The sequence below is a fragment of the Hirundo rustica genome, chromosome 2, assembly GCF_015227805.2.
Source record: "Hirundo rustica isolate bHirRus1 chromosome 2, bHirRus1.pri.v3, whole genome shotgun sequence".
NCBI classification, from domain to species: Eukaryota; Metazoa; Chordata; class Aves; order Passeriformes; family Hirundinidae; genus Hirundo; species Hirundo rustica.
The window spans coordinates 102,922,219-102,947,243 of NC_053451.1; the positions used below are offsets into that span (position 1 = coordinate 102,922,219).

Consider the following 25,025-nt stretch of genomic DNA (forward strand, 5'->3'; position numbering starts at 1 on the left):
CTTCTTCTACCACATGTAATACCCATTCCTCATTTATGAGATTCAATCACCACACCATCCATCTCTAACAGATAACATGGTGTCAAGTAATAGGCTGGGCTGGATGCTCTCAATGATTGTCTTTCCCAACCTAATTAGTTCTTTGATTCTTCCCACCACTCCCCGAAGATATACCTCCAGAAAGATTCCTGTGCCTCCATGGGGGAGCCTCAGGACACCCACACGGCATCTGGGCAGGCTGTCTCCGGCACCTGCTGATCCCCAGCCCCGAATCAAAAAAACAAGGGGCCTTGCAGGCCACCAAAACTCAATTTGTTGGTGTGCAAAGAGAACTAGATGGGTTTGTATCCTGAAACCTGGAGCTGTGAATGGCACAAGCAACAGGCTCTGACCTCGTGCAGGGCCCCAGGGAGCAGCTCGGCAGCCCCGCATTCCCCAGGAGCCCAAATAATCTGCATGAACGGGAGCTTGCTGCCCTCAGTATGGCCTCGGCTAGCAGAGTGTGGCATCGCCAGGCAGCCGAGTGGGGCGCAGAGAAAGCCCGGGCATTTTCCCTAACTCGAGAGTCGTGCCCGGCAGCGTATCTTTGGCGGGTTGCTGGAGGAAAGGGCCCGCCGATGGACTAGCTGCTCCCAGAGTGGCCCAGCTGGCTGCCTAGCTGAGGCGGGAACGACCGGGCTGCTGCGGGAGCGGGCCGCCGGGTTGCTAGGAGAGCGGACGGCCTGGTCGGATACTGAGGGGTGGGGGCACAGCCGGCTGCTGCGGGAGCGGACCGGCTGTTTAGCTGGCCATTGGCCGGCTGGCTGCTGCGGGAGCGGACAGGCTGTTTAGCGGCTTCGTTGGCTCGCTCCCTGGCGGACTTCTGCGCACAAGCGGCGGCTGCGGAAGGAGCAGGCGGCACGGCCCCCGCGCTCCCGTTTCTCGGGCGCGCCCCCGCGCCCAGCGCGCAGCCGCACTGCTCCAAAACAGTTTCTTGCGTCGGAGAAGCCGCTTCCGTTTCCAACGCCGCATTCCGGCCACACCTGCCCGTGCCGAGCCCCGGCTCGCTCCGCCGCCCGACCCGCTCGAGGAGAAGCCCGCGCTCAGCCGCCCCAGCAAGCCATGTCCGAGGAGGGTAAGGTTGGCGGCCGGCCGGCTCCGCCGAGGGAGGCGAGCGAAACGCGGCGCCGCCGAGGCGCGGGAAATACTCCCTTTATCGTTCGCAACAGCCCCAACGCCCGCTGCCGAGCCGGCGGGGCCACGCCCACCGCGCCCGTCGCTATTCGCCCGTTCCCGCGCGGCCGGCGCTGCCATTGGCTGCCGCTCCTGCCCGTCGCCGCCGCGTCAGCGCCGGCGGGGGCTCGCGGCGCGGGGCCGCGGCCGGCGGGGCTCATGGCGGGCGGGGACATGGCGGGCGCGGCTGCGCCGCTTCGCCCCCCAGGGGGTGCGGGCCCAGCGCGACCCAGGGGCTCTCCTCGGGAATGTGGTCCCGGGACAGGACCCTCGGGGAAGTTAGTGCTCAGAAGCAGTGTGGCCCAGCCACAGCTTGGTTGCGTCAGTTCCAGTGTTGATGGCAGAGGGAGATTTTGCTTTCGTTTTCCAAAAAGCTTTTGCTTTTTCTTTCAAATGGCAGCTGAACGTAGTGCCAAAATGTTGAAGGGCCTCAGCTTTGACAGGTTCACCCAGCGCTGCAGTTACTTGGATGCAAAACCTGAGTAAGAGAGAGATGAATGATGCTCCTGAAGTGAGAGGCCTGACCTAATGTGTTGTCTGTCAGAAGATAGAATGCACAGCACAGCTTAAGTGTCTTAGACTTCAGACACCTTGACTTTGGACCGAAACAGGTCTATTTATGTTAATTACGTGCTTTGTCTTGCCCTTCAGGGGAGGGGTGTTTATAGAGACTCAGATTCATTTATGCCCATTTAGGTTGTTGCAATCACAGGCCTGCCCTCTGAAGAAGTTCCGGTTGTGTCTTGCTCAGATGCCAGATTTTCTTGTGTGATTTCACTGTTCAAGGAACTTTTCTGATTAGGAAACAGCCAGTTCATTGTGCAGTTCTGCAAGCATCAACATGAATTAAAGGCGTAGGACTGAGATGCAGGAGGGTGGGAGCACAGCAATTGCGATATAATTTTTATTAAATAAACGTAACATAAACGTAATTTGTTGGTCCTTCTTTGTTCTCAATTCCTTTGTTTCCTGATTGGCTTTGTTTGTAGTTCAGTAATCTTAGTAAGTACTAAGCCTGTACTAATTTCTGTCAATAGAAAATATGTGCCATTAATAATATGGTTCAATCAAAAAGTACAGTAGAAACTCCAGTCCTAATAAACACGAAAGGTCTTTGTGTGAGAGTGGCTTTACTTTAACTTCCAGTGGTTTTATCGTGTCAGTGGTCTAAATACGACATGTAAGAATACAGGAAATCTGGTTTTATTTTTTCTTTCTCGCCGCAGTAATTGGTTTAAATGAGCTTAACGTTCCTTTCTGTTGTCTTAGTTTGTTGCAAATTCTGACAACAGCATTCTAAATTAACTGTTTCAGTGTTCAGAGGCTGTTGTTAAGCATTTTATCTCTGGTAAAGTATTCTGGTGTCTGTGATCCCAGACAACATATCCAGAGGATGGATAAAATAATCAGAAGTATGATAAATTCAAGGATGTGACTTGAGGTGAGGGCTACCATTTATTTCTGAGTGCAGTATTTAAATGTCTTTGTAAAATCTGGCTTGACTTACAGCTTCTATGGCTGGTTGTTGCACCTGGGTGTGTTGCGGTAATGTTTGCAGAAATACAGAGGTGTATGTAACTGAACTCGTAGAAAATTAAACAAACCCACCAGATTTCTGTGAAACGTTTTTAGTGATTTTGCAAGAAGCCCTCTGGGAACTCTGTAGTAGAGTTTAAGATAGAATTTAGTACTAACTGGTGCTTTCAGCCATTTCTCTCATCAATCTCCCTTTACCATTTTGTACTTGATGGTCACTTATATTTGTGTTTCTGCAGCAAGTGAGAGCGTTCATCAGGTAAAATGATTCAGTACAAGTCCTTCCTTACACCACTGACTTATGTGATGTATTTTAGTGGTAACATACTTGGAGAAGGAAAAAAATAGTCTGTCATCTTCAGACTTCAGCTGATGCATCAGATCTGGTTGTATTTCTGTGCTTGTAGCTATCATTATCATAGTATGCACAAATCTGCCTAAAACTCCCAGTTATGTCTGCAGTGAGATTGAGTTAATGGGCAGCTGATTACTTAGAGTTGTAATGGGATGATACTAGCACTGAAAGGCACTGGTGTTTCTTGGGCTCTCCCCTGTGTTAGTTCACTTTCTTGTGTATGTTAGCACAAGTGTCATGCCATAAATAGCGCAGGATCTAATTATCATCCTAGTTAAGGTTAGCTGTCTCTCCTTTTGTTGGCTTAGTTTCAAACCACGTAACTTCCTTATTTGTTGGGGTGGGGTTGCTTTGCTTGATTTGTTTTGGTATGCAATTCATAGTTGCTTGAGAGGTTTTTTTGAGTTTTAATGTTTTTCTTTTCAATCTGCCTTTGAAAGAGTTTGAGATTGTTTGTTTGTTCGCTTGATTTTAGTGTTTATTGATGTTTAATACCAACACATTTTCAGGTCCTAATTACTTTTAATTATATCCTTCTGTTGGTTACTGGAAATAAATTCTTTGTGATGCTTGCCGTCACAGTGCTGCATAAAAAAATGTAGTTTAATATAGTACAGGGTTAGGCACAGAGTTGGACAGTTTGGGGTGTAAATAATTAAAGTGTAATTGCCTTTAACATTCTTCAACCTGATGATTTTGTGCAGAAGTGAGGACAGTCTCCTGATGAAAGAATTCTAATTGATGGACTTAAACATCTTAAAAGTTAAAAAGATCACCTCAAATCTTGGCTTTTTAATATGGTCATTTCACTGGACTGCTCTGTCTATAAATATTTTTCTGTACAATATACATTTTTTAATGAGCTTCAAGCTTTTATCAGATCCTACTGCTCTACTGAAAATTCTAAGTCGTGGCGTGTGTCATATAACTCAGAGTATGTATTGAGTCTAAAAAGGAAAGTGGTTTGGTTATGTTTTCTAATTTTAGATGACTGGTTCTTCAGTTTTCAAACAGAAATTCAGAGTTCTCTTAAACTGATAACTTCATCCAATGATTGGACAAATCAGCCTATTTAGTAAGTCTTACTAGTGTGTAATCCACTTCACAGTAAAGCCATGTTTGAAATATGTAAACCTGAAATATTTCCTTAGTCACACTTTTTAAATTTATAATTTCCTTTCAAGACTTACTGGAAACATCTAAATAGCCGTGTAATGAAATTTTCTGTCAGTGGAGTGAATTAAAGTATAATAATAACTAACTTGGCACAAGAAATGCAGTTGCATCTTTATCCAAGATAGAAGTAAAAAACACTTGATGGCTTCATTTTTTTTTTTTTTTTTCAGGAGCACAAATTAATCCATAGAATTTGGCAGTTTGGGGTTTCTACCTGAGAGTCAGGTGTTGATGCTATATATGTATAACAATATTTTCTATTCGTGACAGTTCAAGGAAGCATCAGAAATAATTAGAATTGCTTAGAGGACTAAGTTACAGTGTCTTTCAGATTATGGATAAATAACTGGTTTTTTCTTGTCACAAGTTTTTGAAGTTATGAATAATATTCTAAATATTCTGTAAGTAAACTTTATTTGATCGTCAACAGTCTTATAAACAAAGTATTTTTGATCACATATATATTTCTCTTGCTGATGAATGTAGTCAAATCTACAGCAAAGGCATTTAAGTTTGTCCACTGACTTTGAAGGCCAGGCAACTAGAATGCATTAGGGAAAGGAAGAAGTTGTTGGTATAAAGCAGGTGAGTCTACATTCTTGGAGCTGCCTTTCTTATTGTTGCAGTGTGACCAGTCATACTAATAAGGCTTCCTGGAAATGGGTGGTGTATTCTAATCCAAGTTTCTTAATTGTCCATGTAAAAGCTGTTCTGAGGACAGAATAATTTCCTTTCTGTGTGTGAAAGCAGCCATGTTTAGCAGTGTGTGGATGTAAATTAAAAGGCATGGGGATGACGAGGATCCTGGCCATCACCTGAGAGGTTCAAATGAGAGATTACTGCTTGTTGCTGGATTGTTTCCATGTCATTATAGAAATGTGTTGTAGGTTGGAGGGGGGGGTTGTGGTTTGTTTGTGGTTTTGGGGTTTTTTTTTTGGGGGGGGGGGAGTGGGTTCGGTTTTTTTGTTGTTGTTTTTAGGGGGTTTTGGGTGGGGTTTGTTTGTTTGGGGTTTTTTTTGTTTTGTTTGTTTTGTTCTGGTTTTGTTTGTTTTTTTAATTGAGGTGGTTTTCCTTTCTGTGTTTTCCTGTTTGGTTTATGTTTGTTCTCCAGCTGTGAGTTGGTGTAGCTGCAGGCTTTGGAAGCACTTTCTGCTCAGAGTCCATGGCACTGTTGAAATTCTGATTTTGAAACTTACTTAGGGGAGGGTGGTAGAGGGTATGAAAGACTGAGGCCTGCTTTCAGTATCAATCACTTGTAGAAACTCTCCTAAATTCTGATCATACTGGCTTTCCTGTAGTCCAGATGGAGCTCCTTTGACATTGCCATGTCTTTTCTATGTGCTGGTTGCACACAGAATTTTATCTCTTCCATACTCAGCACTCTGTCTGCTGTACATTTGAGTGATGCCATGGCTGATCAGGTAGGGTTGTTTTGCTTGTGTTATTTGAGTGAGGCATGGGATCGGTGGCAAAGATGTAAATTAGGGTTGCATAAATAACATACGATTTGCACTGCTTTGTCTAGTTAGGGATAGAAAGAGGATTGCAGGACAGCAGAGACCCAGCTGTGGGTAGGGCATTTGTCAGACCATGCATGCACTAATCTGACATCCTGGTTGGGGAAATAGGCAGAGAGGATTCTCATCCCTCCTGCTTTGATGCAGATGCACTTTTATTGACTCTTCATTAATTCTCTCCCAAAGCAGGTGTAATACTAAATGATTGTCAACAAAGAAATTTCTGCCTGTGAGGCAGTTAAATAATTCACACGCTAACAACTCATGTTAGGCTGCAATGAACTTCAGTCAGTGAGTATCACTGAAGTGTTTTGCTAAAAGCTGCACCTAAATTCAGTTCATGAGTAAGCCTGTTGTTTACTTCTATACTGTTCTCTTGTTGGCAGTCTAAGCAGCATATCCTAGAGTGTGTCCTCAGCTAAACTCCTTTGTACAGGTCAGCTCTGCTCTGGGTAGCTTTTTGTCTTTGTTTACACCTGTGGCAGTTGATGGGTGTTTCTGAACAGACCATCAGTTTCTTAATGTGATGAGAGCCAAATCCAAAACCTGATGTATGTCTTTTGCATTGAGTGGGAGTATTGGCCAGAGAGAAAACTGAATGACCTGTGGAATTCAATGTCCTTCTTACCTTTTAGTCTCTTTTGGAAATTGGAAGAGAGCAGGATTTGGAGTGAATTGAATATGTGAGAGTAGAGACCCAGACAGCTGTTCCACTCATACAGTTCTGATTCATTCCTGGAGCTCAGTCTGACCTGTGCACTGAACAGGGCAGAGACCCTGTGGAATATTCAGGCTGTGTTACACATAGTTAGAGTGTCATGCATGAGTGCTGGCTGAATTTAAGTTTTATTTCCTAACTTGATGAGGTTCCTTCCATTAATTTGTTTTATCAGGAACAAATTCCACTCCCTCCCCGACCTTGTCAAAAACGCTGGATCTAGCAATAATTACTGTAATATAGTTATTCTGAAACCATTTTTCTCTTGTTGTAGTGTGTTTAATTGCAAAAAATCTGGTACTGGAGTTTTGCCATTTAGTGTTTCTGCGCTGTATTGCATTGGGAGCTAATGTTTGGATTGATCTGAGTAGGAAGTATACAGTTAGGATTTGTAGACTAGTTTGTTTCAAGTGTATTAAGCAAGTCTTAATTATGAAAGTAAAACTTCAAGACCAAATTAATACATTTTTTCATATGCTTGAATATGTAAAAGTGGAGTTTGTAGAAGTGCTTGTTATTGGCTTATAACTGTTCCAGTTGAAGCTGCACAGTTTAGGGAGAACTGGGTGCCGAATAGTTTCAGAAATCCCACCATCCAAACAATAGTAAGATGCTTCCATTTTAGTGTGTGTTAAAAACTTAGAGTCTGTGTTTAAAGGTGACTTTGCGTTTAGATGCTAAAGTGAAGCCAAATGTATAATAGCCCACGGTACAATTGAGATAATGCTAGGTGTGATACAAGCACTGCAGTTGTCACCTGATGCGCAGAATGGCCTGCAGTCTTACCTGTTTCTCTTTCTGCATCTGCTGATAGATTATGTGTGTGTGAAGGCTGAGGAAGAGGATGAAGCTGTGATTATAGACCATGGAGACAATGGACTGTCCACCCAAAGCTTCATGCCAGTGCAACAGAACTCTGAAGCAAACAGTGCTGTTCACCACATGAGTCAACTTGCCTGTGGTAATTACTGTTAGTTTTTATTGTGATAGTTAATGGCTAGTTTTAATGCCATATGTTCTGTGCTTTTGGATTCAGTGCTTTCCATATTACCCATATCTCTAAAACACATTTTATTAGAAAGCTACTTTATAGAAATTGCTCGGCAACCTTTAAAGGTAAGTGCTTTTTATTACTTTTGAGGTCCTTATAAATGGTGAGCCTGCTAAAATATTACATTTTAAAAAGAGAACATTTTACTTACTTGTAAAGGTAAGTATACCTAGGAATAAATTAGGAAACACTTTGGGAAAATAAATGTCATGAAAGAACCTAACCTAAAAAACTAGTTTTTTAGATAATCTGTCCAGTGTAACTTAGTACTGGAGATGCTAATGTGTAATGATAGCGAGATGGTTGTTTAAGATGATAAATTATTAGTGGTAAGTAGCCATTGTGACTGTCTCTAAGTCATTGTATTTATTTGTGTCTGTCTCTAATTCAGTGTATTTATTTTAACATGCAAGATCAAAATCTCTCAAGAAATCTTACCCAGTGCTTCATTGGCCCAGACAAAAATTTGTCACAGCTTTTCTAAGCATTTATGAAGTCCTGTAGCAGTATTACCAAGTCAGTGAGGAAAATTACTGTAACTGGTAAAGGCCCTTTCTAGTTTGGGGGATGCTTTTTTTTTTTTTTTTTTTTTTGTAATTGAGCCAGTTAACTCTATGGAGAATCCCATCAGTATTTCTCTTCAGAGACACGAGTAACATCTGTTTCTTAGTGTTATTGGGTGCTTCTGAGGACCTTTAGTCTTTTTGGTCTTCTGATTGACGGTAGAGTATTCTGTAGTTTTCTGTATGTTTACATCTAAAAACAAATTTGGGAGTTGGAGGATGGTTTGGATGGTTTACTTGGGGTTTTGTCTCTTATTGAAAATAAGCCAACAACCCCACCAAAATTAAAATTTCTGCCCAAAAAGCTATCATAGACAGTTGCTGACCTTGGTTTAGGACATGGAGTAATTATTTCATTGTTAATAAATTAATTGTGATGAGAGCAGTTGTTTCTTAAAAGATAAAATATGATTTTCTTGTCTTTGGGTGTATTAGCATTAGATATTGTCTAGTTAAAATCAAGTATAGTGAGATATATGAATGAAACACACCACAGGTTTATCTCAAATTTAAATATTGAACTTGAAACTGAAATTCTTTCTGATTGATTTTATTCAACCACTATCTTAGACTGATGTCTTGTAGAGTAGTGCCTTTCCTTCAGATCTCATTCTGTCTGTCCAAGCAAGTTTCTTCTACTTTTGTCTTGTATCTTCTTGCCTACAACAAGAAGCTGTCAGAGCAAGCTCAACATCATGCAGATAGAGATCTAGGTCTTTATTTCTCCCTGCATACTGCAGAACACCTTTTATTTTAACTTTTTCTTAGCCATTTACGCTCAAAAAGTATTACTTTTACTGGTGCTTTTTTAATACCATTATGTTTGAAAAAAACAAAATTGAATTTATCATTTCTGATCAAAATTAATTGGATAAATAACTGTTTGATATTATGCTGATAAGCAAATTTCAAATAATCAAGCTGTCTGAAAGTTTAAAAAGGAAGGGAGACTGTGCCTGTTTTTACTGTAGTGAGACGTTTAATGCAGTGGGACACTTTCTCTTCACTTTTCCAGGAAGCGAAGGCTTGCCAATGCTTGCTGATCAAACAGCCTCACAAATGAGCCATTCTTCAAGGATGCAGAGAGGAAATGGTCACAGCCCTGAAAATATGGATTTTTTGGTTTTGCATAATAAAAGAAAACGACTTTGTCCTGCTGTAGCAGAACACAATGTGGTATGTTTCACCAAACAATAGCCCTTTGTTTTGAGACCAGTTTCAATGTTACTTGGAATATATATTTTTTCTCACTGTTGTGTGGTGATTTGATGCCATCCCACTGAAGATGGGTGGGATATCTATGCATGGATGCTTCCAGCAAGTCTTCAGCCTCCTACTCTGCAGTCTGTCTGTGCATCCAGAGTTGTGCCATCCCAGGTGCAGAATCCAGCACTGTCCTTGTTAAACTTCATACAGTTGGTGGTCGCCCAGCCTCTGATTTGTTCAGATCTCTCTGCAGGGCTTCTTCACCTCTTCAAAGGAGTCAACGGCTTCTCCCAACTTAGTGTCATCAGAAAATTTAGTCTCCCTTCCGGTCCTGTGTCCATGTAATTTATGAAGATGTTGAGAAGCACAGGGCCCAGGATGGAGCCATTGCAGAACCCCACTAGCGACAGGTCCCCAGTCTGATGTCACCCCATTCACTGTAACCCTTTGTGCCTGGCTCATGAGCCAGTTACTCATCCATCCCATGATGTGTTTATCCAGCAGCATGCTGGATTTTGTCCAGAGGATCCTGTGAGAGACAGTATCAAAAGCTTTACTGAAATCCAAGAGATTACATCAACTGACTTCCCTTGATCAGCTAGGTGGGTCATCTTGTCATAAAGGGAAATTAACTTTGACAGGAGGACTTCACCCTTCTGAAGCCGTCCTGGCTGTGACCAGCTACTCAGTTGTCCTTCAGGTGTTTTTCAGTAACTCCCAGAAAAATCTCCACAGTTTTAGCAGTCACTGAATTTTGCCTGTTGTAAACAAAACAGAAGCATCACCCACATTCCCCCACCGCGATCCTTCTATTTCTAAAATAAAACCTGATCAGTTAAAAAAATAAAATTTAAAAGAAAATACCACCAGCAGACGCATTAAATCCGTGGTGTGTGGTGGATGGGATCGGCATCCATCCGGTAGAAGGAAAATGTCGGGATTGCCCAGGTGGTGGCGCCGTTCTTCCTGGTTAAAAGCAGTTTGCAAGCCCTGAGCAAATTGCCTCTTCTAGGAATTTTTTACAGCTTGTGCTTTCAGTTATAGCCACTAAACTCTCATCGTTTGGACTCAGAGGTCTTTTCCAATCTAAGTGATTCCATGATTCTATGATTGCATAAGCTTGGCTGTATGTATAGTTAGATGAGTTAGATGAGTATGTATAGTTAGATGAGAAAGTTCTGCCTTAGAATAAATAAAAGTGCACGTTATTTTTCATATATATATATACACATATATATGTATATACATATATATACTTATATATGTCCTGTTCCTTGGTAAAATTACTTGAAAAAAGAGGTCTGAGATTCTGCTGTAGCAAATCCAGGGTCAAGCTGATAAGGAGACCTTACCTGACTGTGGAAGTAGAGTATGTAGGGAGTCAGGCAGAGCACCTGAGCCGTCCACTGCAAAGGGGCTTCAGTCCCAGGAGTTACAGTCTCTGGGTGACCCCCAGAGTGTCCCCTGAGTGGTCAGACAGGAAAGTTCTTTAATACACCAGTACATAAATAAGATGACTGTGGTAAGTCTTGTTTTCTTGGGCCCTCTTGTAGCCAAGGGAGGGAATTACAGCTAAAACCAAAAGTGTCCAATTTGGATTCCTAGGAGAAGTCTTTAACTTTTCAAACTATTAAATGTTAATTATATTATTTCCCAGATGAGAACAAGGGAAGAAGAATTTGAAGACAGTGACAGTGTCATTTATGAGTATGAACCAGACTATGAATGTGTAAGTGAATTTTCTTCTGTTTGACTGACTTTGAAAAGCTGCTTTGGGGATGCATGTTTTGGGCTAGGCATGAGAGATTTGAAGTTGGGATTTACTTGCTTAATGTGATATCCTAAGTCCGTTTATCTATTAGTACCTTACACTCCTTTTTTTTTCTTCTTTTCTTTTTTATATATAATTATTGTTTTAATGAAAAAGGAGAGCATTTTATCTGAAGCTTCTTATACTGAATATCAGCAGAATCCTCTCATGGAGGTCCTCAGTTATTGCCAGGTATCTTATTTTTCCTTTATATCTGAAATGGTGTTTATACAGTCTTAGTTTTAAACTTCCAGAAGAGTTGTATTATTAACTTGACAACCAGTGATCTTTTCCAATTGTTTGCTTGTTTATTGCTCACATAACTACAATATTTTCAAAGTAAAACTAATCTCCTTCATATTCTCTGAACTTCTCATAAGAAGTTAATATTTTCAAATATTAAGCTTTAATACAAAATATAAAGTTTAGTTATTGGGAGGAGCTTCACAGTAATGGGAAAGATATGGCAGTGATACACACTCAGCTATTGAAAGTACATAACGCTTGCCAAAGGTGTACAAAAAATCCCGTTAGTGTTGGTTTTGTGAGTTCTTTCCCTTTGATTTCTGAAGTAGGAACTGGCAAAATTGAAAATAACTGTACTAAAAATTAAAAGCATCCCATATTTATTCATGAGAGCGCTTGTGTGACTGGAGTCATTCAGCCCATGCTTAATGGAAGTCAACTTGTAAGTGGTTTATAGCCAAGTGTTAATGCCTTGTGAGTCTCCTTAAGCACTCAGCAGTGCTGTGGAAGGAAGTTGGCTAAGTTTTAGGGAGGGAGTTTAGCTTTTAGTTGAACTTTATTGGTTTCTCCAGGTTTAGGTTGGTTTCTTGTAAAACAGTACTGTTTTCAGTCTTATGTTTGTTGACAGGCCATGTATGATGCCATTCAGAAGTTGGATAAAAAATTTGACCTGCTTCATCGTAAGGTCTCAGAAATGCAGCATACTCGTATAAAGCCATTGTTGTTCAAACCTGTGAGTATTAAAGATCTAAGACATTTATTTTTGCTTTAATTCTCTCATTTCTTCTGATGCTCATTTTAAAAATCCCTATCCTTTCACTAAGATTAAAATCAGTACTAAAATAGTAGACTTGGAATCTATTTCAATTAAATTACTTGAGATTTCTGATTATGTGCCAGCTTCAGTTTCCTGTGTTACTGACAGGTTGACAGTTACCCTCATCAAATTCAGGATACTGTGATAGATGCTGTAAAATTCTATTTGTATTTCCATGAATAGAAGTTAATTGTGTAGGTGCATCTTCAACTTCAGTATATTGCTGTTGTATCTTTGCAACATGTGATGTGTTTTCTCATTGGTTTCTGCAGTTAGAAGAGAGTTTAAGCATCAGTCAGGTAGGTTCAATTGGCTTGCCAAACATTAGATCTCAACAGTATGTTGTCATATCCATTACAGTATAGAATTTATTATTTTTTAAATGGAAATTCATTTTTAAACATTTTTAATAATGTTTGATATAGAGTACAGAGTATTTGTTTTGTTCCTAAATGGTCAATCTACTATTAACTAAGGAGACACAATTTTTAGTACTTCTAACAATTATCTTTAAAAGGAAAGTATAACAGATGATTTTTGAAAAAGGTCATAAAATCCATAATGACTTCTTTTGTCATCAACACTACCAAGCTTTTAATGTAGCAGAGATGATTCTGCCATCAGGAGATACCAAGACAGCAGTAAGGCCATTTGCTTTAAGGGTGGATGGAGTTGGATTTCTCACCTGTCAGCTATCAGTAGGATACTAGGTTTTATTTGGAATGTATTTTTATTGTCATCTCCAAGCTCGTGCTGTCCACACATCTAAAACGAGTTTCAGGGAATAAACTGATCTTGTCACCTACAGGTGAACCCTATAAGACCTCTGTGCTCTTACCCTCCCCTCTGATATGTGGGATCGCAGCTGCTGTAATGTTTGGACTTTGGGGTTAAAAGTGACCTGCACTGCTTTTTTTATTTTTCTTTAGCCAGCTATTTTCTTAGGTTCTGCCATTTAAAACCATCAGGGATGCTGTTGGGTTTTTTTATAGCTGTACCATTGCTGTACTTGTGAAGGGCTAATGGAATGGAGTAAGGGTACTTTTTTTTAATTAGATGAACTCCAAAAGCTGGAGAAACTGACAAAACTTTCAGATACATAAGACTTCCTTAAGGTCATAGATTTTTTTTTAAGGCTACAAGGGTAAAATATAATGAGATTTCTCTAAACAAACACACAAAACCACCAAAATTAAACAAAAATAAGAAAAACAAATCTACATTTGGTGGCTCCTGGTCAGTGACTTGTGTTTTGAACTAGAATGCATACTGTATGATTTTTTAATAAAAGTACTTGAAGTGATGGAAAACATAGCCCATCTCTCAGTTTGACCACCTCAGTCTCTTTGGAATATTGCTGTCATTGTAGATGAGATCTGAATGTTTAATGTTTTCAGCTAACAAGTAAAGAAGAGAAAATGTTTGGGGTTTTTTCTTGTTTGAAAGGAGCTAGCATGGCAGTGGACACATTCCTTGAAAATTCCATCAGCTAACAACTGGGTCAGTGACTGAAAAAATTTAAATTTTATTTTGTCTATTTACTTTTTATAGAGGTCTAGAAAGTAATTTTGCCACCACCCCAAGTGGAAAAATTTTGAGAAACATTGAAACTGACCAGATAGACTCCTGGTGCTGCAAATACAAATGAGAATAGAAGATAGTAGAGGGAAGGCTAAAACATGGTAGCTCTGAGTTAATGACACAGACTACTTCATTGAAGAGTTTGCTCCCTATAGCATAATTACTAAAATCTAATTTTCCTGGTTTGCTAAAAAAACCCCAAAAATTATCAGCTATGTCTAATTTAACCTTTTAATTGTTTTCTGAATCATGTTTGCAGAAACCATTTGGATTTACATACAGAAGTTCCAGTCATTTGCCTTCAGGAAAAATAAGAGTACAAAAACACATGGAAAGGGATTTAAGTCTTCATCTCCCTTCATCAGGCCAGGGAAGGCATAGCCCAGGTGTAAGGGCTGCTTTACAAAATGGCCACGTTCAAGTCAATTCCAAAGTAAAACATGCCCCGCAGAGTTTTCAGCTTGAATGTCAGCAGCCTGTTGGAAGGCAGAGCCCACCACTCCCCACCATAGTTTCTACACATTCATTGCATTCATCATATACAGCAACTAATGGGATGCCTGACCTTTCACCACAATCAAATCTTCCTCCCAGTATTGTGGAAAGTACTGTCAACGTTGCATCTTCACCCGTGGCATCACCATCGATACCAGCACCATCTGAGCCCAGTCAGGAAAATAATGCTGTGGAGTTGAACTGCAGAAATGCATCTGAGGATGTGAATATTAGTGAAGAGCTACCATCCTCTTCAGACTTAATCAATCCTAGCTTTGGTGAGTTCCTTTGTGATAAATTCTCAGAAACAAAGGCAGAAAAAATGGCTGGTACTACCACAAGCCTTTGATTTAGAGTAGGTGCTTTGTGTTCTTTTAACTCTAGGCTCTCTCTTTTTTTCTCTTAATGTAACCCTTTTTTATTCTGTTTATAATTCATGAGTAATATGTCCGTGCTATCCATGTGTTGAAGGAGGCAAAAGAGATTGCCACTAAAGCTAGGTGAGGCATATGCCTGTGTGCATGTTTTAAGAAAGCGGTTTACTTGATCTCTGTGAAGAAATTACCTGTTTTCTTTGTGGGTGATTTTATCCATGAAATATCCTTTCTATACTCAAATCCTCCAGTGTTTTGTTTCTTTCAAAATACTTCATTCCGAAGAAAAACAAGAATTCTATACATTGTTGCATTATAATAAAGATACACATATAAAATAGCACAATGCATTAAAAACTAACACCTTGCTAAAGTGTAAGTGCCCTAAGTTATGTGCAAGGCCGAGCTATGACTTCTTTCCTTTTGGTCTAAAAAATACATTTGTACAATTAAAAAGCTGCATGAACAGCAGGTGAAATATTCAGGTAGCTATCTAAAAATTTGTAAACAGTTTATGATTTAGCAGTTCTGTGTATGGATATGCCCCTCTTTGTGAGTCATTGTCTTGAAAACATACCTGGTATCTGCACATATGAAAAATAGGCCAGTGTGAACATTGTGGACAATTGTGTATCTAATATAATTCCTTGGGTGTTTTGATTCCAGTTATGCTGGTGGTTAATGTGAATCAAAAAGATATTTCTGTTAACATTCTAATTTAAAGCTGCTTTTGTAAGAGCGAAGATAAGTAGTAACGCGTAGTTGAATTAACTGTAATAGAGAATATACTCTGAGAGTCAAGATTTTGAAAAAATGTTCTGTTTTTAACAACTCACTTGGAATTTTAATTTTTTTTTTTCTTTGAATGTTTTTGTTTTACAGAAGAGTTTGTCGGTGACCCAGCAAGAAATGTGAAAGTTCTTGGAAGCCAGTTGGTGAAGGCTCAGCAGAAGACTAAACCCAAGTTTGCAGCACGCCACTTGGTTCGTGTCTTGTTCCCCAAAAAAACTTTATTGTGCAGCATTATGGGAGCGAGTGCACGGGGACGCAGGACATTGGATCCAAACAAAATTGCTGCGATAAGAGGTGTGTTGCCTTCCAAAATGCACAGATTTACTTCTTTCATACTTAACATAGTTTTGAACTTTAAAGGAGCCCTTTTCTGTATGCTTCTGGCTAATCATTATCTGGCAGCTGGTGAGCAGATAAACGCCATGGTGGATGTGCTCCACTCTGCAGTATCTTTTTGTTTTGAAAGTCCTGCTTTGTAATTCTCAATGTTAGTTTTTCTTCAATTTGAATAAAATTAATCAAATTTCTTCTGGTTTTATGTACATCTTGTTCATCATTCATGCTTGCTTGGCTCTAAATTTTTAATTGCAGTTTATTTTGTGTTTGTGTGTGCCATGGATTTTGTCAGTGGTTTTTTGTTTGGTTGATTTGGGTTGGTTTATGGCCATGGTGTACTTACGAGAAACATTAACTGGTGTTTTTGAAATACTCTTATACTCAGTTCTCTTGAGTGAGAAGTGGTGAAGATGGAGGGGGCTTTTTTTAATAAATGTCAAGTCGTTTACACAAATCCCATGGCACATATGTGTTAAAGGGTTAAAATTGAGTGTGAGATTATATAAGCCATGTGAAATAGTTGCAGCATTACCCTGTCTCTCTTCTTTTGGGGGGATGGTGGTGGTGTTGATTTTGGGGTTTTTTTAAAAGTTAGTATGATAAATCACATATTTTGCCTAATTCTACCAGGAAATGTTTAATGTAATAAAAGCATTATTCACAACATCTCAAAAAGTATCACAGAACATAATGAATTCATAATGCTGGTTGTTTTCAAAACATACGTTTACTGTCTTTATTTATCGATGGAAATCTGAAGCATGTAAATGGAGAACAGTAAACATGAAGCTAGCTTAGTTAGCTAGTTAGCTAACTAAGAAAGCTTAGTTAGCTTTCTGTCTCTTTCTAAATTAGGATACTTCTAAATACTGGGCTTTGTCATGAAGCTTCAAACATTTTCTATATTTTATATGCAGAGTTTCTTGCAACTAATTTTCCAACCTATGATTTGAGTGAGCATGGAAAAGACTGGAAAACCTGTATCACAAATGTCAATTCTATGATCCGCTGTTTACGCTCTGAAACCAAACGAAGCTCAGCAAGTTCTCCTAAGGTGATGATTTATTAAGTACTAAGTTTGCACTTTTTTCTCAGACTAATTATTTGACCTCCTTATGGTACAAGTGCTGTATTGGCAATTCCTTGGGTTCTGTCTCTGTGTTGCTCAGGACAGGCATGCTGACTGCAGCACTGGTTCCATGTGGGGAATACTGGAGTATGCCGTTTTCTGCTCTGCTTCTTCCTGCTCCTGTGTCCAGAGTTCAGTTAAGAATTGTTCAGGCATAGAATACTAAAAGAAAATCACTGTAAATATTGCCCAGATGTAGTGTGAAATTTGATTGAGAGCTTAAACAAGTAGCTCTTAACACTTGTTTTCGCATGCTTTTTTTTTTTTCTGATATATTCAGCATGCATTTCAGTTTTATATTGACTGAAACATCACTCCCAAAACACCTCCAGCTACATTTACTTCTAAAGTGCTCTGTGCACATTTTTGAATAATTATTAACTGTTCTACCTGTGGTTTTCATGATAGAAATTCAGGAGTAGCTATATTGCAAAGATCTGAAAGCTAATTTATACTAAATGTGAAGTAAACTGGAACACTAATTAGCAAACGGGTGTGCTTCTCTCAGTGTGTGTACTAACCTCATTGAATGTTTCAGGAGACAACTGAGGGGAAAGAAGAAGTTTCTGATGCTCCTGATACATCTCATTGTGTAGATTTAAATTATAATGAAAATAGTGAAGACAATTCTAAAAGCTCTCAGAAAATGACCAGTTCCATAACTGACACATTGCAGAATTCAGGATTGGATAACTTTCCAGAAGCTTTCCAGACATCTTTGGTCAGGAAAAAACAGTCTTTGGAACCTATGGGTAAGCAATGAAATTTTTGTTTTCTGGGATTGCTAATTACATTTTCAATGGTCAGTGGAGGCAAAAGATGGTACTGTAGGTATAATTGCATAGTAAAGGGATTTTCTGAACTATGTGAGTCTTCTTTTTCTCTTAAGGTAGTAATGTGCTGTATACATAGAAAGTCTTTTTGGGAATGAGCAAGAGCATTGTATCTGGCTAACAAAATATATGCATCTACCAGTGTCCCATAATGCTTATCCCTTGTGACATTCTGAAGCTGTTCAGTCGCCCTGGCTTTCTTCTTTTATTTGGTAGATATTCTGCCTTTAAAAAGTAAGCTAGCTCAGAATATCTATTGAATGGTATTGCAATTTCAGAAGAAAAAGCACACCTTTCTGCAAAACTGACTCTTTAGGACAGTAAAAATCTTAAAGCAGCCTTTATATTTTCACTTTTTAGTGGAAGTGTTCAATATACAAATGCATTGGGAAAAAATTCTATGTACAACGTGTGATGCTTAGAGACCCTCAAGGAAAATTATCTGAGATTAGTTGCCCTTGGAAGTAATTTATTCAATTAGGATCACTTTGGGGCTGTATCAGATCTGTTCCTGCACCCAGAATTTGTTAGTCAGGTCCCACAGACCTCTTTATGTACTAAAAATTTTGCATTTTTTCTTATTAATGTTTGCTGTGAAGTTAGGTATAAGTAGTTAAAAAAACATTTCACTCTTTCTGTTTCCACTTAGAAGATCTAAGCACCACTGAAATAGCACAACTTTTATTTACTTCTGTACTTGGAAAAGCGTCATCTTTTCACATGAGATGAAACAAGTTAGCAATAATTAATAATGCAGGTTGCATTGCCGAAGACATACCAGAAGTACTCTTCAGGGTTGTAAGCCAAGCAGGGTGTTCTGTCTGCTTGGCCATGTGTCTGCAATAGGTTTCACGTTATCAGTAGCTGTAGTGTTATGGTTTTGCTCTGGTCTTTCCAAGCAAGTAGAATAGTTTCTGGGTGAACTTCTTGTGTCAGTTTTGATTTAATACAGCAACTTTGAAGTGTGGTCGGTGTTAGATGAGTAAAATATCTCACTTTCCTCCATGACGTCTTCTCCAGAACCTCTTGGGAGCCCATGGCGCAATATTCAATTGCCTTTCTCAGTCATTTACGTTGCTAAGGGGAAGACACGGCCAGAATTGTCAGCTCGCTACCTAATTCGTCATATGTTCCCTGAAGATGTGCTGGTGAAAAGCAATGTGTATGGTAGTCTCGACCGTGGCATGAGCCCACTGGATTCCAATAAAATTAATGCTCTCAGAGGTAAGAAAATCTCTGTTAAGTTATAATGTGGGGAAACTATTGGAGTATTAACTTTGTATCCTATGAACAAAGCATAGAGCTTCAGAAATTAGTCTGTGAAACTATTCTTACAGGCATTTCTGCAAGCAGTGGAACAAATTGAGAGGAAGTAAATGAAGTTATATTTTAGTAGCTCAAGAAACTCTCCAGATCATGAACCTGGTTTGTATGGAAAAACTCAATTGTCTTGACATTGGCTTGAAAGGGCAATGCAGTGGGAGATGGGAGCAGTCCCTGAGGATTCTGGAGGACATCAGGGATAATTTCTTGATACAGGGGCTATGAGGATGAAAGCAGAGAGCAGAGACGTCATGTACAGCAGGTTATGGCTCCCTTCACAAAAAGGGTTGTTGTGTGATAATTGGTGGTGGCATTGCCTGTAGAGATTATGAAATCATGGGCCCCAAGGTCCTGAGTAGAGTTGGAGAGGTCTGAGTATAGGTAACTTGGGAGAGCACACTTCAAAATATTTGGGTAAGTCACAGATGGGAGCCTGTGAGAGACAGCTCTGAATAGGAGAGGAGCTCAGGAAAGTTGACAGAACTTTGAGAACAGCCTTCTGCAAGCACTCGAGTGTCCATCTTGATGCTTAGGAGATCTGAGAGAGATGTGGGGCGACAGGTTGGGCAGGGAATTCATAACTGAGCTCTGGAGCAAAAAAGACATATTTAAAGACTGGAAACAAGGAGAGCTTATGAAGTGGAATTCAGCAACTGTTGTGTTTTAACCCATCAGGGAGCTAAACACCACACAGGTACTTGCTCGCCTTCTTCCTCCCTGTCCTGTTCTCTGCCCCAGCCACTGGGATGGGGGAGAGAAGCAGGGAAGTACTGCATCTGAGGGAACAGCATTCATGCTAAATAAAATGGAGCTGGGGTGACATCTGGGCATAGCTTGAGGTATAAAGCTCCCTGAATGTTACCCTGCAGATCAGGAAGGGGCTCTGCATAGCCTGACTGTAATCCCCAAAATTGGTCAGTTTTGGTGAAAGAAAAGATACAACGTTAAATGCTGTTTTGTGGACCATGTACAAAGGCTCTGTAGATTGTGGGAATTCCAGTAGTTTTGTGCTGTTCAACTGAGGTCAAGTACTCTTGAATTTACTGCTGGAGATGGAAGTATAGAAAGCCTGGCTGCTGCTACAGCCAACAGCTAGTGTATCCTTTCTCAGCACAGCTTATAGCAGGAACATCCTAAGGGACACTTATTCTCCCCTTCACCTTTCTTCCTGGAGCAGAGTGAACTGCAAGAGCACAAGTTTTTATCTCACTTACTTTCTTCCTTCAGACCAAAGTTTTTCTGGCAAAATGAGTTTCCAGGTTTGTAACTACAAGTTAAAATATTAACTATAAAAAATGATACTATACTAGATTTTTACTTGTTGGTATGTGGAAGAACAAAGCTGACACAATATCTACTACCTGTACCTTTCTTTCTACTAAAAAGGTAAATCTAGATGTTAATCAGAGAAGGAGAAGCAATATTGCCTTGATTTGAAATTACAGATGAGAATTTCTTTTTGGTGTTTATTTAAGTCTTTTATGGGGTTGCTTAGAGAAAACGTAATTCAGCTCAGCTCAGAAGGACAGTCACTCGTCACTAATTTTAAAAACTAGTATTAATTTTTGTTATAAACTACTGGTTTTACTCATGGAAGGGGAGAAAGGTACCACAGTCCTACCCTTTTTATCTTACCGTTACCAAACTCAAGTGTTTGTTTACTGACCTTGTTTGCAGTACAGTAAGGAAAGAGCTCTCACAATTTTTCTGTCACTGTTGTTTCTGTACATGTGTTATGCTGAAATGCTGTCATTAATTTTAGTGAATATAGTAGTCATATCCTCTGAAGGAGAGCTTGGTCCTGCCTAATACTGGTTATTCTGAAATGGAGCTCAAGATTTCTCTTTGCTAGCTGACGATATTAGAAGCTGAAGTTACTCAGCACTTCAGAAGATCAAAGCCACACACATGGTCACATTTTCTTTCCTTATTTTGTTTTTATGCTTAGACGTTTTTCCCCTTGTTTTCAAATATAACAGAAAGGGGGAAAGCAGTATCTGCCCTGCTTTGCTTTTCAAGGCTTGTAATATGCCTAATTGTCCTGGTTTGGTAGCATGCACTTGTTTTAACTTAATTATATCCAGAAAGAGTATAGAGCTTGCATAAATAATTGATAACTCACTATTACCTACTTGTTTATTTTTAGAATTTCTTAAAGAGAATTTTCCATCCTTTGATCTAAATGAAAGTGGATATGATTGGAAGGCATGCGTGGGCGCCATAAACAGCACGATCCGCAGTCTCAGACATGAGCTTAAAAAGGCTTCATCCGGAATGCGCCAGAGAGCCCCGGCAGTGCGGTCCTCGAATGCAGAGTCCTCCAGAGGATCCCACTACCGTAAAGCCAGTGGAAAGCAGCACTCTCATCTCTCAGACTGAAGCTCTCTAGCATCTGCCTCAAATCTTAATTTAGTAGGTTTTTATTAATTCCGTGCAGAAGCCTGTAATACCGAGCTCTCCTATTCAACTGAGTTTCAGCAGCGCTAAATAGAGACCAAAGTTAGCAAAAGGCTTGGGAGCCCTAATTCCTTGCATAAGTAGCGTTTGTGCTCCTCAGAAATTATTTTCACTGTTCCCTGTTGCATTTGCAATGTGCTCTCTCTTAAAAGCATCTTCTTCTCATGATTCATTGAATCTGAAAGATTAATCTGATTAGAAAAGATGCACTGTACATCAGTTCAGCAGAAGCAGATGGAAAAGAGGAGAGGAAAGAGTGGTCCTCCTTGGAGGGTGAATCATAGCCAGCTAAATTATCTCATTATGTGCGAGGAATGAAATTTGCTTTGACAACTGGATATCTTCAGCAAAATTACCAGAAAGGAAAAAAATATTTTAAATTGCATTTAGTTAACTCATTGTATCTGGACTTGATGATCTTCTTGATGATCTTTTTCAACCTTAATGATTGTATGATCTCTCACATCTTTGCCTCTTGTATCAGTGTTTTTTGTAGGATAAGAGGCAGACAACAATGTAACTACAGCTGGTAATACTGCTTTGCTCTGATTTAGCTCTACAAAAAGAACAAAAAAAACACATCCAAAAAATGAACCATCCAATGGTTGTTTCTGGTTTTTCTTAATGAAATTTAAGGAAAATACTTCTTCAGGATCCTGAACTCCAGCATCTTACGGTTACTGCAGCTAAGGCTTCACATTTTCAGCAAATCCCTTGTTGTAGGTGGTATGAAGTCCAGAAAAGCACCTGTCAATGACAAATGTTGATGTCCTTGCCTTTCCTTTCTGTTCACACAAGACTAAGATTTATTAGTACGCTAAGTTTTATATTAAAAAAAAACAAACAAATTTTAACAAACTAATTTTCAAAATCACTTGGATGTCGAACTTTTAAAAATAAAGTTAATTACTGTATTTATTCAATTTCACATCTTGCTTGGTTTCATTGGTAAGTTATAATTCAACAACAGTAACTGTACAGAAGTTAATGTAGTTTTTTGTTGCATAGGTTCTTTGTTATTTTGGTTTTTTGTTTGCTTGTTTTCAAAAACGGAAGTAATCATAGAATCATAAAATATGCTGAGTTCTAAGGGACATATCAGGATCATGAAGTCCAAGTCCTGACACTGCATAGGATCATCCCCAAAAATGACAGTGTGTGCCTGAGAGCATTGTCCAAGTGCTTCTTGAGCTCTGTCAGGCTCAGTGCTGTGACCACTTCCCTGGGAACCTGCTCCACTGCCCAGCAATCTTCTGGGTGAAGAACCTTTTCCTGATATCCAACCTAAACCTCTCCTACCACAGCTTCAGGCCATTCCCTCGGGCCCTGTCACTGGTCACAAGAGTGAAGAGATTGGTACCTGCCACACCTCTTCCCTTGTGAGGATGTTGAAGACCACAATGAGGTCTCCCCTCAGTCTCCTCCAGGCTGAACAGACAAAGTGCTCTTCACATGGCTTCCCCTCCAGACCCTTCACCATCCTTATGGCCCTCCTCTGGACACTCCCTAATGGCTGAATGTCTTGTGTTGTGGTGCCCAAAACTGTCCCCAGCACTCAAGGTGAGGCTGCCTCAGTGCAGAGCAGAGCAGGACAATCCCCTCCCTTGTCCAGCTGGCGATGCTGATGCCCCACAAGACACAGCTGACCCTCCTGGCTGGCAGGGCACTTCTGACTGATGTTCAATTTGCCATCAACCAGGACTCCCAAGACCCTTTCCATAGCTGCTCTCCAGCTTCTCCTTCTCCAATTTATACATGCAGCCAGGGTTGCCCCGTTCAGGTGCAGAATCCAGCCCTTGCCCTTGTTGAACTCCATGCAGTTGGTATAAGCCTTTCTGTTCCGTGTTTTCAGCGCCAGAGAGTCCTCCCAGTGCCTGTACTGGCTGCTGCTGTGTGAACTTGCCACTTGTGTTGGGTCTGAGTGCAGTCTCAGAGGTCCAGTTTCTCCACAGAAGGAAGTTTCTTGGAAGATTGGCATAGGGAATGGATTTTACTTCTGAGAGTTGTGGAAACTGTGGCTTCCAGAATAATGCCTGTACATAGCAGCATTAGAAATAACTAATCCTGTCCTCCCCAAGGCAAAGGTTTCATAGTTTATTTGTTAGCAATGGGATAAAACAGTGAATTTTCTCATTCTCAAATCAACTTCTGTTCATAACAAACAGTCTTCTGTACAGTGTATAGGACCAGCTTTTTAATTGAAATTTAGGATATGCAATGGCCTTATCAAATATTAAATCAGTTGGTAATTTAAATTCCTCCTGCCACTTCCTTGCGGAAGTCCTCTCTAAGATTCAAGAAATAGACTGAATTTCTGATTTTCTTTCTTCGGTAGAAATGTTGTACAGCAAATTTGGTTGTTCTGGTGTACTATTAACAATTTTTTCTGTTACTTTCTGTACAGTCCTTGTTGTAAATGCCAAGAACTTTGTTGTGTATAGATATTACTAGTTCCAAACTTCAGAAAAAACCAAAAATGCTTATATTTTTTCAGTAGTTTTACGAATGTTTTTCATGGCCCTTTACAGATTTTAATGGTAGAAGAATATATTTATTGAATGACTTGTCTGACACTGAAATCTGTTAAGTCTGTGATGCATACCTATAGCTTCCATCTTGAAAAGAAAATTGAGTAATTGAAGTAGAAATAGTTTTCTTGTTTCTGTTTCAAATGTATCAAATTTTGCTAACTTTTATAAAGTACAATTAAAGTATTTTGCTGTTAGGAATAAAGTATTTTACAAATAAAAGTATAATAGCTCTTTGACTATATCTGCATGTCTTAAGTATTTCTTGTGTCATGAATCTACAGTTCAAGTACAGTTTCATCTGAAAAGAGTCTTCTGACGTCCTTTGAAGAACCAGGGCTTTGAGAGATATTCTGACTGAGGTGTGACGATTTGGCACTGCCTAGACTGTAAACCAAAACAAACACTTCTGGACTTGACTTGTCATTTACAGCTGTGTGCGAGTTACTCAAAACAGCTTTCCACAAAAGGGTAGAAGTTGAATAAAATTTGTAAGAAAGTCCTTTATACTGATGAATTAGTAGACGAGGCCTCGTTCTTTCAGTTTCTGTGTTAGTCCTTTTTCAAGGCATAAAACAGGGCTGGTAGAGGTGCTGAGCATTCACTGCCAGGTGCTGTGGATCCCTGGATGTGACCTAAGGAATGAACAGTTCTTTTCTGCGCTTCGTGTCAGGGAGCAGCTGGAGCAGCCAGGGCTGGGGCCGGGCACCTGCAGCACGGGCAGCACGCGTCCCTCCCAGCACAGTGCTCTGGTGTGAGCTGCTCCCTGCCCAGCAGGGACACGGGACACGGGACACGGGTGGAGTGGAGCCCAGAGCGTGGTCAGCAGCACCGCGGGTGCGAGTGTCGCGCAAGAGCCAGCGCAGAGCAGGGCTGTGAGTGGGACACTGCTTCCCCTGCCCACTCAGGGCTGCAGGGGATGGGGCTGGCAGGGGCGAGGGCACAGGGTGGCCAAGAGGGACAGGGCCAA

At 40.2% G+C, this 25,025-nt stretch overlaps 1 protein-coding gene across 1 annotated transcript; it reads left to right on the forward strand.

Annotated features, from left to right (window-relative positions):
- The first annotated feature begins 861 nt into the window (after positions 1-861).
- On the forward strand, positions 862-24,225 carry BEND2 (BEN domain containing 2). Its single transcript, XM_040056913.1, has 12 exons — positions 862-1,114; positions 7,329-7,475; positions 9,144-9,304; positions 10,992-11,063; positions 11,262-11,336; positions 12,019-12,123; positions 14,048-14,561; positions 15,540-15,743; positions 16,703-16,839; positions 17,453-17,666; positions 18,768-18,971; positions 21,217-24,225. The coding sequence occupies exons 1-12, from the start codon at positions 1,102-1,104 to the stop codon at positions 21,447-21,449; spliced, it is 2,079 nt and encodes a 692-aa protein (XP_039912847.1). The 5' UTR covers positions 862-1,101; the 3' UTR covers positions 21,450-24,225.
- The last annotated feature ends 800 nt before the right edge of the window (positions 24,226-25,025 follow it).

Bases quoted from the DNA above. Each gene is read 5' to 3' on its own strand.
- BEND2 (XM_040056913.1), top strand. The intron at 11,064-11,261 runs GTAAGTGAATTT...TTAATGAAAAAG, and splicing joins ATGAACCAGACTATGAATGT to GAGAGCATTTTATCTGAAGC. The intron at 12,124-14,047 runs GTGAGTATTAAA...TCATGTTTGCAG, and splicing joins AGCCATTGTTGTTCAAACCT to AAACCATTTGGATTTACATA.